Consider the following 15,240-nt stretch of genomic DNA (forward strand, 5'->3'; position numbering starts at 1 on the left):
AAAGCTTTACTATTCTGCAGGCGGTGTGTTAAGTAACACAAAGGACACAGGTGAATAAACGGTAAAATGGTTGAGTATAATTAATTCAGTCCCCAACTGCGCTGCATAGGCAGTTACAACGCAGCCACTTCTGCTTCCAGCTATGAGAACGAATGCAAGCAAAACCAAAAAATTCAAACTATGGCTCAGCGCCTCCGTGGTGAGAGTCAGTAAGAAAATCAAAACAAAAAGAAACGAAAATGCAGGTTTCGTCAAAGATATGAAAGCATCGGGCTCGGCGTAGCAACAGATGCCAAGAACATAAATATAAAAAAATGCTCTCTCTTCCTAAGTTCCACGTGGCAACAAGGAGAATGTGGTGCTCGCTGAAGCGTTTATAAAGCCGTATCTTTTGCCGCAGTATTGACTCAGCAACAAATCAGTTTCCTTAAAGCCAGCTGAAAGGTACACCATGCTTGTCAAGCTAGCGTTTTCAATCAGCGCATGTTTGGCTGTCGCGCCAGTCTTCGCGAGTAAAGGGTTTCTCGACAACAATCCTGCACTCGGACGCTACCAAAATGAAGAAGACCTAAGTGTTTGCACCGTTCAATAGCAGAAAAAAGTACTGCCCGGAGGTATTCCTATTTTCATGTTTAAATATATAAGAATTGTTCCAAGGTCTCTGAGAAGGCGCAGTTTTTTACGAACCGTACTTACGCAGCACTACGGGCATTTTAATTTCAAAAATATGTCATAAAAAAGGTGCCCATACTTGCCCGCTGGGCTAAGGTTGCTGTTTTTAACCTGAAGATTTTCCGGAAAAAGTGAAGTCTATGCGTCAGAGCACGAGAATTACAAGTGTAACGTTTTACTATAAGTACGGCAAATTAATGTCGTGCGCATTGCAGCTAACGTGGATGCTACCGAAAGGGAAGTTCGTGACAAGCGGCAGATAGCGCAGTCTTACATCCCCATTATAACCCTAATTCATGCCAAGATAGCTGTCACTACTCATGCGACAAATTTCATTCTGAAGCTGCAGCTGCATGGCAGGAAAACATCAATAGTGAAATAAACCATGCTAGAATTGCCCTCCTGTAGCTCTTTCCATTTAGAAAAAGAAACAGCAACCTTCACTGCATCTAACGTAATATATCCAGGAGTATTTCTTTACTCACTACCTCATGGAAGCACTTCTAGGGCCCCTCTAGAAATCACCACTTTTTGCTTTAGTTCCTGTCAATAATCTTGCACGTTCATCTATGGCAGTTAATTGTCTTCATGTCGTCTGAGAAAAATGGAATCCATGGCAGAGAACTGCCTCCACTTTTTCTCTGGTTGCCGGAATGGCACCGCTCATGGACAAGATCTTCGCTAGCATTATTACGCAATATTTTTATTTTCCCAAAGTTCGTTCACTGTGTAAGTAAATGTTGGTCTTCACCTAGCTAACGAAGTTGTTTGTGGGCAACACCTGCGTCTAGTAAAGCATTACGCCTGAACTGCACCTCCTATTTTCAAAAGTCAGGAGACAAATTGAAGCCACAATTTCTTTGTCTTGCGCAGCCAATTTCATAATATGCCTATATTTAGCCAATATGTGTGTTTATATTTATTGAGCATATATTATGACTTCTGCGGAGACGTGCACATGAAGTTCGCCGGAGGCCGATTAGCTTTTTTCTGGCTGTGAGAAGTTTTCCTGATAAGGGTACTCGCCACGCGAAAAGTGCAGAACGCGAACACAGGAACTGGACACACTGCTGCCCTTTTTGCACTGTGGCCGCACTTATCATGAACAACCAATACGCCCGAACTTCTATTCTTGTGAAGTTTACTTACGGGCTGTCTGGATGATCGAATCAAAATGCAGGATATATTTTGCGAACTCTTTAGCGTCGCCACACCATACACGCAAGAAGGTGAAAGTCTAGGCAACGTATCTAGGCAATATAAAGTTTACAGTGCCCAGAATCAGTGATCTAATATTCAAGAGCAAGAGAGTTACTGTCCGGACTTTTATTCATTCGAATAACTATTTCATCGCATCACTCACGTGTTCCGTTTAGCAGTTTTCGTGGTATGACCATCTATTATCACATAGCAGCTTGGACATGTTGGTTATTAATCTGCGATGGAACAGCGTAAAACGACGGGACAGGACACGAGAGAGGCGCTGACCTACAACTAACTTTATTTTATAGAAGTTGTAAGTCAGCGCCTGTCTCTTGTTCGGCCCCGTCGGTTTGCGCTGTTCCGTCAAAAATATTGGTTGATGCTCTTACCACCCAGCGCACGAAGTCAGGCACAAAAGGTTCGCGCAACGTATCTGCCTATGGAAGCCGAAAAATGCTAGGATTGCCACAACTGGCCTAGCACTTCCACGAAACATATATAAGGAAACATGTATACAAATTGTACAATCCGGGCCAAATGCTCATGCTTTTACTTATGACGAAAAAAAAGTGCTGGAATCAATGTATTTCATCGTCGTGCACTTTAAATACTAGAACAAAGCACTCAGTAAGTGAAATGACAATATTTCACCTTCCTTCTGCAGTGCCTCCCATTCAACGAAACGTGGTACATGTTGTACCGAAATTTCGCCAGTGACCCCTACTTCGGAGATGGTACCACCTGCATGAGTATCACCGAGACAGGTCCCTACACGAATGGGTCCCTCAACATAACAGTCGAATCTTCAACCACCGGTTCAATGTGAGAAGCTATTATGAATACTGTCCTCTCATAATCTAATGCATGGACATAGGTATGCGCCTCAATCTCTCGAACTAATTGCGGCCACTCGCCACCACAGCGATGGATTCATATAATACCAAATGCTTTTCAGCCCCTCTCGCCGTCGAGAGAAGGAGCAAGGTTTCAATGCGCTGCAGAAAATGGGGTAGCACAAGGGTGTTTCTCTCCTAATGGCGTTGGCTTTCACAGTGGCGCCTCCAAAGCGTCGTTTCCAACGCGCAGATGTGAAGCATTTGAATCCAAATAAAACCATTTAGTTCTGGCGCTGCCCGCGCCACGTTGAAGGTGTTTTCGCTTTAAATTCGATTTAAAATTTATAGGGAACAAAATAAGGTATTTATCATTGTCATTTGTCGTTTTTGTTCTTGTGGCAAGGGGAAATTAATCAATACCACTTGAGCGAAATAAATAAATTGCGTTGAAGTAGCGCAATATTTACAAAAGTGGCCACCAAACAATAATCTCTTGCGAACAACACCTACGCAAAAAAAATTGAAGAAATTGGAGTGTTTTTAAAGTGGTTGTTTTTTCGAACTTACATACTCACTAGGAGTTTCTGATGCGAAAACGTTTTTCTCATTCTACAACATTGCAATTTCGATTCTGTCGTCATTTCGGAATGATGGAGCGCCATCAAAATTTTCACTCGATAAATCGTTGACCGTTAATCCTCGCATTCCCCCTTAAGAACGCGCCCTGTATATTCGTTGTTCAGACCCACGCTAAAGAGCACCATGGCAAAATCTGGACGGACGCAAGACTGCACATGTGTCACCCGCGGCTTCCGAAGAACGTGAAAAATAACCGTAGCCGGAGAAGGTGGGCGCTTATGAGTGGACCGCAGGCTCGGCCAAACGCCCGTGAGCTCGTACGGACGGAGAACGTTCACACTAGCACAACGCACCATCCGCACGCAATGATACCTTCATCGTTGAGCGCAATGTTTGAATCGTGCCTTTCGGCAAAAACAACAAAATAGGCACGGCAGTCGCACATACGCACGATCTAACCAAAAAGCAAAACTTGAAGCGCGTAAGGGCAAAAAACGAGCAGCGGAAGAACGAAATTGTTGCAGGCTCATCTCAATTTTGTAGAATAAGAGCGCGCCAAAACAAAAGCGCGTACAGAAAAAGCCAGCTTCTTTCGAAATATCTAGCCAGGAGAGCGAGCCCGTTTTGACCGACCTAGTACTGGTCGGATTAAATCATGGGCTAAATATACATTGCCCGCCTGAAAACGAGAGAGCTGAAAGGGAAGCGCGTTTTCTATCTGGCCCACGAGCGCAGAGTTGTGGATTGGGCGCTAGCCGCTCGAAAGAGTGACTTTTGCGCCAAGTGATACGCGGCCCACTTGTACGATCCGGCGTCCATATTGCACGCCTAAATCCACCTTAACCCGAATAGCGTTCAGACGTAAAGCTTCGGAATGTTCGGCATCAGACTCGGCTTATCGTCTGGCTGCTCATTTGCCCCTCTTCCGCGAGGATGCTGGTCTTAATCTGCCGATAATGGGAGCTAAAAGCATTTCATGCTGATAATGTTGCAAAGGTTCCAGCAGTTTTGGGGCGAAGCTTGGAAGTGTTCCAATTTGAGCCCCTTAGGGCGCACTTAAGGCAAACTGTACGAGAGGTGGTATGAAGCAATAGCGAGCTGTGATCACTGAATACCGTTCTCGGCGCGGAGTTTATTGTGATCACATATGTTAACAAGCGCATATACACAGACACAGACAGAGAGATGGAACAGGGCGCACGCTGCACTTGTAACTGAAACTTTACTAACCGAAAGAAGTATTTATACATTCTTTTTCTTTACCTTCTTTCTTCTATTTTTTTCTCTTGTACCACTAGTGCCACCTATGAGCTGCTATAGCGTCATATTAAAACAATAAAGCGAGAGAATATAACAAAAAGAGTAGATGCTGGTGACATTGAGAAAACTATACCAGATAAAAGTATGCAGTAGAAAGGCAGTGACATATGGCATGAAATATACCTGTAGACATCAAACAGATAAAAAATAAATGCAATGAGATAGTCGAAATGAAAGACGCACACCCGGACATGAAAACTGAAAAACTAAAAATTAAAAACACCGTAGAAAGTAAGACAGGTGGAAGCACGCCAGAAAAGTTCCATTGCAGCTGTCTAAAAAGAGCTAAAATACAGATAAAAAGAAGTGCTTAGAAAGCCACATAATTAGGGAAACGTGCCCAAAAGCGGGCCATTGGAAGAAAAATAATAAGTGAGGAAAGCCTTAAAAGAGGCTTAAGAACGACCTTACAGAGCCTTATGCAATGTCCAAATAAAGCCATACATTGACTTATGAATTAAACAGGTACGCGGGTGGCTACTATAAATCCACTGTCCGTGTCTGTGTATATGCTCTAGTTAACATATTTAATTACGACAACCCGCTAGCCCAATTGAGAGCCTTAGTTTGGGGCGGTCCGCAACAACTTTTTTTTTAATTCGTTTGCGCATGAAATGTCTGGAATATAATACGCATAAAATGCGAAAAAGCCTCAAAACACTTTTTGTGTGAGAACTCCGGATATGATGCTCGGATATTCAACTACTCTTGCAGACAAGCCACTCATTGAACTTATATGAAGCCAGCGGGAACTTTCCTTTACGAGGATGTTCGCAGTCCACGTTATTTAACTCCTCTATTTTTTGCGCCTGGCAATATTTGAGTAGCGTGCTTTTTGGGCTTGTTGGTACATAGTTCCAATACAGTGTAGCGCCGCAAAAGACGAGGACACAAGAGAGGAGACCATAGCGCTCGTGTTGTTCGTCTCTCCTCTCATGTGTCCTCGTCTTTTGCTGCGCTACAGTGTATTGGTATTGGCAATACTGACCGTTAGCATCGCTGAAACAAGGAACGGCAATATTGACCGTTAGCATCGCTGAAACAAGGAACGTGTCTTCTTTCCGATAGCCGTCAGAAAGCTCCGCTCAGATCTTAAAGAAGACAAAAGCCAATGATACCAATAATACATTTCTCAACCAGCATATGCCTTCAGTAAGCTCCACATGTATTAATACACACATGCAATGATGCTTAGGACAATCCTGCAATTAGTGCGGATTGTTGGTATGTGGGCGGGGCAAATTTCACACACCTTCTCTTTGAGCAGAATTGCCTCGTGAAAGTACCTAGGAAAAAGCTGACCGTCTCAAAGTTCTCTGAGGAAGAACAAGTCTACGTCTTGCTTTTCATGCGTGCTTTCATCTTTCAGAAATTTAAAGTGGATATCTATGTCTTCTCCTGGCTATGACGTACACAACGCATTAATGTTTCAAAACACTAGCGGTGAGTATGCTTCAGTAGAGTACTTTTGCTATATTACACTGCTGCTCACTCTGCACAGTTATTTTCTGTGTGCCTCTGTTCACCCTCCCCTGTAATTGAAAGTACCCATATGTTTTCGTAATTATTCTGTTCTTTTACTTAATAAGAAACCACTGTTGCGATGTCTTTCGTAGGTTTCGTGCACTGCCAGTGCATGTTAAAGACCCCCAGGTGGGCGAAGATGGCATGATTGAAAATCCCTAGTAATTTATCTCAAGGGCATGGGTTTCACAGAAACCCTTCGATTATCCTATGCGTTTGCCAGTGCGCGATTGTTGTGTATGCTTTTCACCTTTCACCTTTTCTATTCCCTCTTCGTCACCCTCTTCCTTCACCCTCATCTGGAATAGCATCCAAGGTGAACTAGCAGGCGCACCTCTCCTGTAATCATTAAAGTCCATATTTCTTTCTTTCTCCTTTCACTCCCACCTTCCTCCCTTCCCTCATGGTGCGGTTGAGGTTTCCACCAGTAAGTGAGACAGCCACTGCGCCATTCCTTTCCCAAAAGAACCGTTAATCACTAATATAAAATATGGCGCAACTTTGTTTAACAATCTCATCTTTAGACAAAGAGCATCATCTAACTTCTAGCCCCAGTAATTCTCCGTTTTATTTGTTTACTTACGAGCACAGCAATCAAAGCTAACCTCCAAACTTTTCTAAAAAAACTACGGATAGTGTTTACTACATTTGAATCAGAGCGAAAGCACGGATTTGTTCTACGTAGAAGACGACGGTGAGCAGGCAGTGCCGCGGGACGGAGCAGATGGAAGTTGATGAAGACGACGCTCTCCAATGCACAGCGCGAGAGTGTGGTGCAGTTTAACACGAGGTGTTTTGGCTGCGGCGATAGCCTAGTGGGGTTTTTTTTTCCAGCTGAGCGGCCCTTAAAGGAGATCTGTTCGTGCAGCCGCGGGTTCGACTCCCACTCATGGATATTGATTGAATGTTTTTTTTCTCTTTTTCATGGTTTGACCTCTAGCTCAGCTGAAGGTAAAATTTGCACGATCCGCGATTGAAGCCCAAGTTCCCGTAGTGAAGCTTTCGTTTCAAAAGCCTTATTGCAAGCCACAAGGCTGCCCTCTGCCACAAGTTCAGCAGATAATGAATGAAATTCCAAGAATATTACTACGTTCAAGCGTTGGTATACACTTGAAAAACTGGCGCATTTAGCTCACACGCGGATAAAAAACGTAACTTCTTCATAACTTCCTAAAATTACACACAGTGTACAATCGGTATTAAAAGAAAAATTCACGTCGAGCAAAAAGGAGCCTTGTACCGTACAAATACAGATGCCTCATTCATTTGTCAAAAACTAGTCTCGGTTTGCTTCCAAAACCTTACCTGCTGTAAAAGATGACTCCATAATGAAATGACAGCATTGTGGAAAGCACTAGAATGCAGTTGCGGTTTTCTGACGTAAAACACCTATTCTTTTTTTCTCGGTCAAAGATCCCAGCATCAGCATGAACTATACTGTGGCATACAGAGATTGCGACAACTGCAAGGTTTTCCGTCACATGTACATTGAATCAGGTAAGTACCAACTTTTCGCACCTCAGAAACGACGCGGTGTTTACGGAGTCACTAATACACAAGAGTAAATTTGTCACATTCGCCTGTTTTACATCCATAGCAGTGAATTTTCAGCGCTGTGCGCCAAATCAGAACTCGCTTTTTTTTTTAGTAGTTTAAACTTAGGTATTCAAGATAACAATTGGGAGAAAGTTTCTAGACACTAACTTTATTGTCTGTAGATAGAAAAAAAGCGATCATGAAATTTTCCACCTAAAAGGGCGGGCTATGCTTCCTCGCGTGTGCTTTGCAAAAATGTTATTGTTTAAGAAACCATGCTAATCCGGCAAAAGAAAGTGTGAGATCTATCAAAGGAGTTGGCGATTCATAGAAACCGTCGTAAGTGGCACTACTGCCTGAGTATCACGCTCCGCTTCCGGACATGCCACCACAACGATAGAGGAAGCAGCCAAACGCTTGGCCAGATTTTTCTTGAGGATCGGCAAAACTAACATGCAGAAAACCAAAGTAATGTTCAGCAGCCTAGCAAGGGAACACCAGTTCGCAGTTGGTAGCTAGGTGCTGGAAGTAGTAAGAGAATATCTCTATTTTGGGCAGGTAGTGACAGCTGATCCAGGTCACGAGAGGGAAATAACTAGAAGAATAAGAATGGGGTGGAGCGCATATGGCAGGTTATCTCAGATCATGAATGGCAGTTTACCAATATCTCTCAAGAGAAAAGTATACAACAGGTGTATCTTACCGGTAATCACCTATGGGGTAGAAACGTGGAGGCTAACAAAGAGGGTTCAGCTTAAGTTAAGGACAACGCAGCGAGCTATGGAAAGAAAAATGATAGGCGTAACGTTAAGAGATCGGAAGCGGGAGGAGTGGGTGAGAGAACAAACGCGCGTTAATGATATCCTAGTTGAAATCAAGAGGAAAAAGTAGGCTTGGGCAGGGCATGTAATGCGAAGGCAAGATAACCGCTGGTCCTTAAGGGTAACGGAGTGGATTCCACGAGAAGGCAAACGTAGCAGGGGGCGGCAGAAAATTATGTGGGCGGATGAGATTAATAATTTTGCGCGAATATGGTGGCCGCGGCTGGCGAAGGACAGGGTTAATTGGAGAGACATGGGAGGGGCCTTTGCCCTGCAGTAGGCGTAACCAGGTTGATGATGATGATGAATATGATGAAAACTCCGTTTATGAGTACTGGGCAGCCTCATCATGCGGATCACAAATGATGCGCCCAGCCACAGTTTGGTTGGATAAAGCACTATCCATCCAAACAGAACGGCAACATAAAATAGGTTTGAGGGATTGTAGGCACAGAAACGCAGCATAGCAGCGCTGAAGCGTCCGAAAAATATATACCAGCGCGTCTACGTGTAAGAGGTCAAGCATTACACCATCACCGCATACCGCAATGGGGGTGGTTCTGTACAAATCAGGAAGTTAACACAACTGGAGACTTTTTCATCACAGTGTATGTGTTTCGGGCTTTTAGCCATGGATAGGTTCTTTAAATTAATAAAGACAAAATTACTAAATTACTAGCACAGATATTCCACCAAGCAGACTCCGACTACATGCAATGCATGCAACTCGCGAGTTGCTATTGTAAGCCAAGAGTAGCTTAGCGCTCACGAAGTTGGTACAATTTGGCGTTGCCTGTCGTCTTCCTGTCTTGTGGCACGTTTACAGCTCACAATTCCCAGTGCTGTTATTGCTCTTGGTGACACAGCCAGCAGCGTGTCTTGATTTGGTGCGAAGAAAGCTCGAGCTGGTAGCCACTATTTTTTTTTTGTTTCTTTGCACAAACGGCACGATTCTCTTTTTCTTTAAGAACATTTGCGACATTTTTCATAAAGCTCCCTGAATGCAATGGCTGCCATTATTTTATCCTGTAGTAAGTTCACCGACTGGTAGTCTCGGTGCTCGCGGAGTTGCAAGCACTCTGACGATTATATCGTTTCCAAAAAAAATTGCCGATTAGTAATCTCGCTGCTACCTATTCCTGAAATGGTTACTGCCTCCAACCCTTACACATGACACTTGGATCACATTTCGAAGCTGTCGTTTACGAACAGCAGAGTTATGACACAAGATGTCAAAGATAATAATAACGAAATGAAACTTCAGACCGAAATGAAAGTGCGTGGAGGTAACAAAACGTCTGGTTTGAGTTTCCTTTCTCATCTAAATCGAAGCGAACACAGTGAAGAGCCAGGAAAGATCCATCAGGGAAAACGAGAGAACTATACACCTTTACTGTTGTCTGCGCTGCAGTGATAAGTGGTTGCTTTGTCTACGTCAGCTCAAATTCATTATTTTTATACTAGGCAATTTGCGGCTGCGACAGCGGCGGAAAGTTGGCGTTGCAGGAACGCGTGTTTGTAGTGCAGCAGCGCCATGCATTTAAAGCTAGTCATCCGGCTCCGCCATATCAGTATTGCTTTCACTGCCTTGCCTCCCACGGAAACGAACGCAGCAGTGGCGAAGACAACAAACCATAGAGGCCTGTTACATTCGGAGTGCTGCACATCTGGTGACACTAACCGGGGGAGTGGCCTTACGCTCTCTAAGCACGTGGCCGGGAACTACGCGCGCCACTAAGCAAGGCTTTCGTGTTGCCCATACGATGCACGAAACCCTAGCCTATCGTTTAATGTGTGTGGCGCCCCGTTCAAAGCGGCAGATGTTATTTAATACCCGTGTATTCATCAGACGCTTTTAACTGAAGCCTGGGTTATATTTCACCCGTCGAAATTAGTCATTGTGCCTACCTTGAGAGCTTCACAAATTCTGTCATTCAGTTAGTTCACTATGTAAGCCCCACAACTCGAACAAAAACTAACGGCATACGAAACACGTTGTAGACAATGAATTTTCTCTCGGTGGCATGGTGTTCCGTGATTTGTACAAAGTTCTTTTCAGAAGTGCTGCATCTTTTGCGCCACGCACGACCATATTTCAGTCATTAATGTTTAGTAAATATAAATGTGACAGAAAAAAATTAAACGAACACTTAAGCTCCACCTTTAAAAATGTCATGCAACAGCGTTAATGGCTCCTTTCACAGTTTCTCATCAAACACAGTCTGTATTCTTTGTTAACATCCACACATTTATCACACGTTTCCACATTCTTGTCTTTGAACTCGTCCACACTGCAGTTTGCGCACATAATGTTATTAGCATCTCACTGATTTGCACGTCCCTAGTTCTCTACTCTAATTTCGCATTATTGAGTTTTAAATTAGTGAACATCACATATACACATCACGCCTCCGCCACCCCCCTTTTACACCAGTCAAATCAATGTGCCTATGAGGCATAGTTGGTAGTGCTTCTGGCATGGTGGCCCAAAGATTATGGAAAGTTCCCTTTACCTACAATCCATTACTTTATAAAGTTCAGTCGCTTGAGACATGCGCCGACTTTTAATTAACATCACAAGTTTTTACGTTATTTTTATTCCAGCCGCGCGTGACGTGGATTTTTCGATGAATCCAGGTTTTCCGTGAAACGGGAGCCTTAACACTATTGCGTTAAAAATGTGTTCTTTCGGTAGCTCGCAAGCAGTTCTCTGGAAATTATAGTCGGATGTTCAAGAATAATGTTGCGCCATGCGTCCATTCTCTTTAGCAAACTGATTTGCCTACCGGCTTAGGAAAAAAATTCTTTAGCGAATCCTCATCCTGACACTTTCTCATTGCCGTATATTATTCAGTAACTTGACTTGTTTTAATTATTGCTAGAATTAAACCACATAAGATCCGAGAATTAAGTTCAGTACTGCGAAACTTTCGAGGGTGGTTTGGTTGATATAACATGCCGGGAAAGTCAAGCGCGCGCTCAGCAACAAGAGTAGCCAAGGCTAATAGTTTGCCTGCCGTAGTATTGGCTTATGCAGAAATCTTAAAAAGCTAAGGGGAGTAATTTTTGACACGATCCCAATTTTTTGAACTCAGACTATGATGAGCTCTGAATAGAGAGAGAGAGAGACTCTTTAATGAAGAGCAGAGAATTTAGCCGGTTCTGAATAGAATACTAGAGCCTCCGTTTAGTACTTAATCTACTTTTTGCGCTTATATCATCGGTAGATTTTCTAATAAATGTAGTCAAACGCATGAATACCTTGAAGCGCAGCCGGTCGCGCAGGGTATAAAAAGGGTGAACCATGAAAGTCTTGGGTGCCGCCCCCTCCTCTCGCCTAGGCTGTCGTTTTACGAAACGAATTCTTATAGCCTAGTCCGGGCAGTTTAGCTAACATGTGGATACTTCCAACCATGCTTGTCGGAACGTTTCTGCAGTGATTACTCAAGGCATTGTATGGTATAAGCCATGTTATCTAGAGTAGCTCTGCAGGCATTGTGCATCGAGGCACTAAAAGCATGCTTCTCAACGCTTCCTGCGAAGAGGTCTAAACGAATGCACACATCTTGATCCGAGTAGGGGATTACACCGACATATGTTTTGGGTTCTCAACGCAGTGAACATCGAAAATTATTTCATGTTACAAAACAAAGGCTTGCATTATTCCTCGATGTGCACAAAAATCAGCTCCAGCCACTCACTTCATGCATTCATTTTGGCGCCGCAACGTCTTTGATGACAAACAAATCGCACCACATACTTTTCACTTCCTTTTATACGACCACGGCTTTGCGCAGCACAGTCTCTGAGAATAACACAAAGGGAAGACGTAAGATGAGCTCCCGCTAAGGCCATCAGGCCATTTTTAAGGCATCAACAGGTTGGCGCCGATCGCGAAAGACCGTTTACTCGAGAGTGTCAGCAACCAGTCCTTTTGGTTATTTCGGTACTCAAAGGAATAGGCGCCTAACGCACACGTTGCAAGCATACGTGAGTGTCCAGTTCTAAGAATTAGTGTCCTTCATGGGAATCTCTCCCATGTTAGAGATTGAACATTTTGCTGCTTTGAATTTGGGGCATCGTGCTTCATAATGAACACAGTCGCGTGTAAACCTCAACTTAGATGTCTACAAGAAGAGTGACAGATCGGGCTAGTTGCTGCCTATGCGTTATGTCTCGGAAGCGCTGCAGGCAACGCAGACAGAGACAGAGCGCTCGTCCTTGTCTGTCTGTCTGTCTGTCTGTCTGTCTGTCTGTCTGTCTGTCTGTCTGTCTGTCTGTCTGTCTGTCTGTCTGTCTGTCTGTCTGTCTGTCTGTCTGTCTGTCTGTCTGTCTGTCTGTCTGTCTGTCTGTCTGTCTGTCTGTCTGTCTGTCTGTCTGTCTGTCTGTCTGTCCGTCCGTCCGTCCGTCCGTCCGTCCGTCCGTCCGTCCGTCCGTCCGTCCGTCCGTCCGTCCGTCCGTCCGTCCGTCCGTCCGTCCGTCCGTCCGTCCGTCCGTCCGTCCGTCCGTCCGTCCGTCCGTCCGTCCGTCCGTCCGTCCGTCCGTCCGTCCGTCCGTCCGTCCGTCCGTCCGTCCGTCCGTCCGTCCGTCCGTCCGTCCGTCCGTCCGTCCGTCCGTCCGTCCGTCCGTCCGTCCGTCCGTCCGTCCGTCCGTCCGTCCGTCCGTCCGTCCGTCCGTCCGTCCGTCCGTCCGTCCGTCCGTCCGTCCGTCCGTCCGTCCGTCCGTCCGTCCGTCCGTCCGTCCGTCCGTCCGTCCGTCCGTCCGTCCGTCCGTCCGTCCGTCCGTCCGTCCGTCCGTCCGTCCGTCCGTCCGTCCGTCCGTCCGTCCGTCCGTCCGTCCGTCCGTCCGTCCGTCCGTCCGTCCGTCCGTCCGTCCGTCCGTCCGTCCGTCCGTCCGTCCGTCCGTCTGTCTGTCTGTCTGTCTGTCTGTCTGTCTGTCTGTCTGTCTGTCTGTCTGTCTGTCTGTCTGTCTGTCTGTCTGTCTGTCTGTCTGTCTGTCTGTCTGTCTGTCTGTCTGTCTGTGTTTGTGTTGATTGCAGCGCTTCTGGAAATTACGAAGATGAGTACACCTTCGACATCCGGATCTTCTTCAAAGAAGAAGAAAGAAGAAGCGGTTTCGTCTAAGACGCAACTTAGACGTTCAAAGAGAGGCACCAGACTACCGTTAGTTATCTCGGTCATAATAACCATGTAACATGCTTCGAGTTCTGAACACTAGCAATTGCTTTCAAAGAGCTGCTTCTACGAGCAGCATTCATGCTTCATATCTACTGAATTAAGAATTTCGATAGTAATTGTGCCTTTTTAGATTTCTTCTGCAATGATAATGAAAAAAGTTTATAACACTCAAATGCATGCAGGGAAAGGATGCAGCTACTGGGTTCCTGAGAGCAAGCTGGGAGTCAGCAACACCTGCTGTGAATTTATATATGACCTGCTTTGCGGCCCATCTCCCAAGTACCAGATATACCAGAATTGCATCAATGACGCCTGATGTGCACTGCATTTTGGTGATGCAGACTCCTACAGGCCAGAAAGTTGTTTTTTACCAGTGCTTCACAGTAAGGCGGCAATAAATATGGTTTGCTCGTCCTGTGCAATAATTTTTTTTTACACACGCGAGTACACACCCCTACCATAAGTCATTAAAGTGCGAAGCAAAACGAGAAGATTCACAACCCTTTTGATATCACGGACCCATTATGCTACGTTTGCATGAATTATAAAACACGATTAAGCATCAAGCAGCATGAGATTAACGACGAAGAAATCGTAGGTCGGGTAATTGAGAGAACAGAATTCTTAAACCTACTTGAATATAATGCAACAGTTTCTTTTAGTGCAACCACTGTGGTAAGCTTGGTCGAAATAAATAGCATAAGCCGTACCGAAAACTTCACACAATGGTCATAATCACAAAACCCGTACCCACACAATGCACATAAAGCGCAAAAATAACCCTAGTGCCAAAAGTCTCGCAGGCACTGAAAAGGCAGACTATTTTCTTAACTGATTTGAAGTATTCATACTGACGGAGCGCCATTTTATGATACGCAAGAACATGTATATAATTATTAAAGTATTTTCTCCGGCCTTAACACCAAAGTACAATCTGCATTATAGCCTGAATTAGCAAAGCGGAAACAGCAGAAAACCTGCTTGAAGTACCTCTCACCATTACATAAGTTTCACGAAACGCAAATTCGAGCTTTTAGCGGTTACGAGTAAGTCACCTACAAAAAAGCCACATTGTAAGGTACCTAAAAATGATACAATATGAACTATATTATGAATATTACTACATCAGATATTAATGTACCGTATTTACTCGCATATAGGTCGACGACGAATATAGGTCGACCCTATACATTGAGTTCGCCGAGAAATAAAAAAAATTATTCGAATATAAGTCGACCCATATCTTTTGAAAAACATGCACATACGACGTAGGACAAGCGCACACTTCATCTGACTTTAACTTCTGAAAAGCGAGCAAATATACAGAAACCTAGGCATGCGCTGAAAAAACCCTGATGTGCAATCAACAGAACCGTGCAAGGTATGAAATCTCAGCTTTAAAAAGGTTCACAGATGTATCGCTGACACAACTTTTTCTCTTTTTCTTATGTGGTACGCCTCCTAAACCTCCCGTGCTTTACTATCACCGCTCCTGCCCAGAACGCCAAAATATACTGCTTCCTAAGCTGTCTACCACGATAAGACCACAGAAATGAGCGAAAGAGCAATGCG

The 15,240-nt window shown here is 44.5% G+C and overlaps 1 protein-coding gene across 1 annotated transcript; it reads left to right on the top strand.

Annotated features, from left to right (window-relative positions):
- Positions 1–451: 451 nt before the first annotated feature.
- Positions 452–13,984, top strand: LOC149361907 (uncharacterized). The gene is made up of 5 exons (XM_089569621.1): positions 452–574; positions 2,540–2,697; positions 5,980–6,053; positions 7,548–7,631; positions 13,851–13,984. Exons 1-5 carry the CDS (start codon positions 452–454, stop codon positions 13,982–13,984), a joined length of 573 nt encoding a protein of 190 aa, XP_089425747.1.
- Positions 13,985–15,240: the final 1,256 nt, after the last annotated feature.

This window comes from Amblyomma mixtum, chromosome 2 (genome assembly GCF_055824585.1).
Source record: "Amblyomma mixtum isolate Tamu chromosome 2, ASM5582458v1, whole genome shotgun sequence".
Classification (NCBI taxonomy): domain Eukaryota; kingdom Metazoa; phylum Arthropoda; class Arachnida; order Ixodida; family Ixodidae; genus Amblyomma; species Amblyomma mixtum.

Excerpts from the sequence above, each read along its gene's own strand:
- LOC149361907 (XM_089569621.1), top strand. The coding sequence starts at position 452 with ATGCTTGTCAAGCTAGCGTTTTCAATCAGCGCATGTTTGGCTGTCGCG. Across the intron at positions 575-2,539 it reads AAAATGAAGAAGACCTAAGT|TGCCTCCCATTCAACGAAAC; the intron begins GTTTGCACCGTT and ends TTCCTTCTGCAG. Across the intron at positions 6,054-7,547 it reads AATGTTTCAAAACACTAGCG|ATCCCAGCATCAGCATGAAC; the intron begins GTGAGTATGCTT and ends TCTCGGTCAAAG.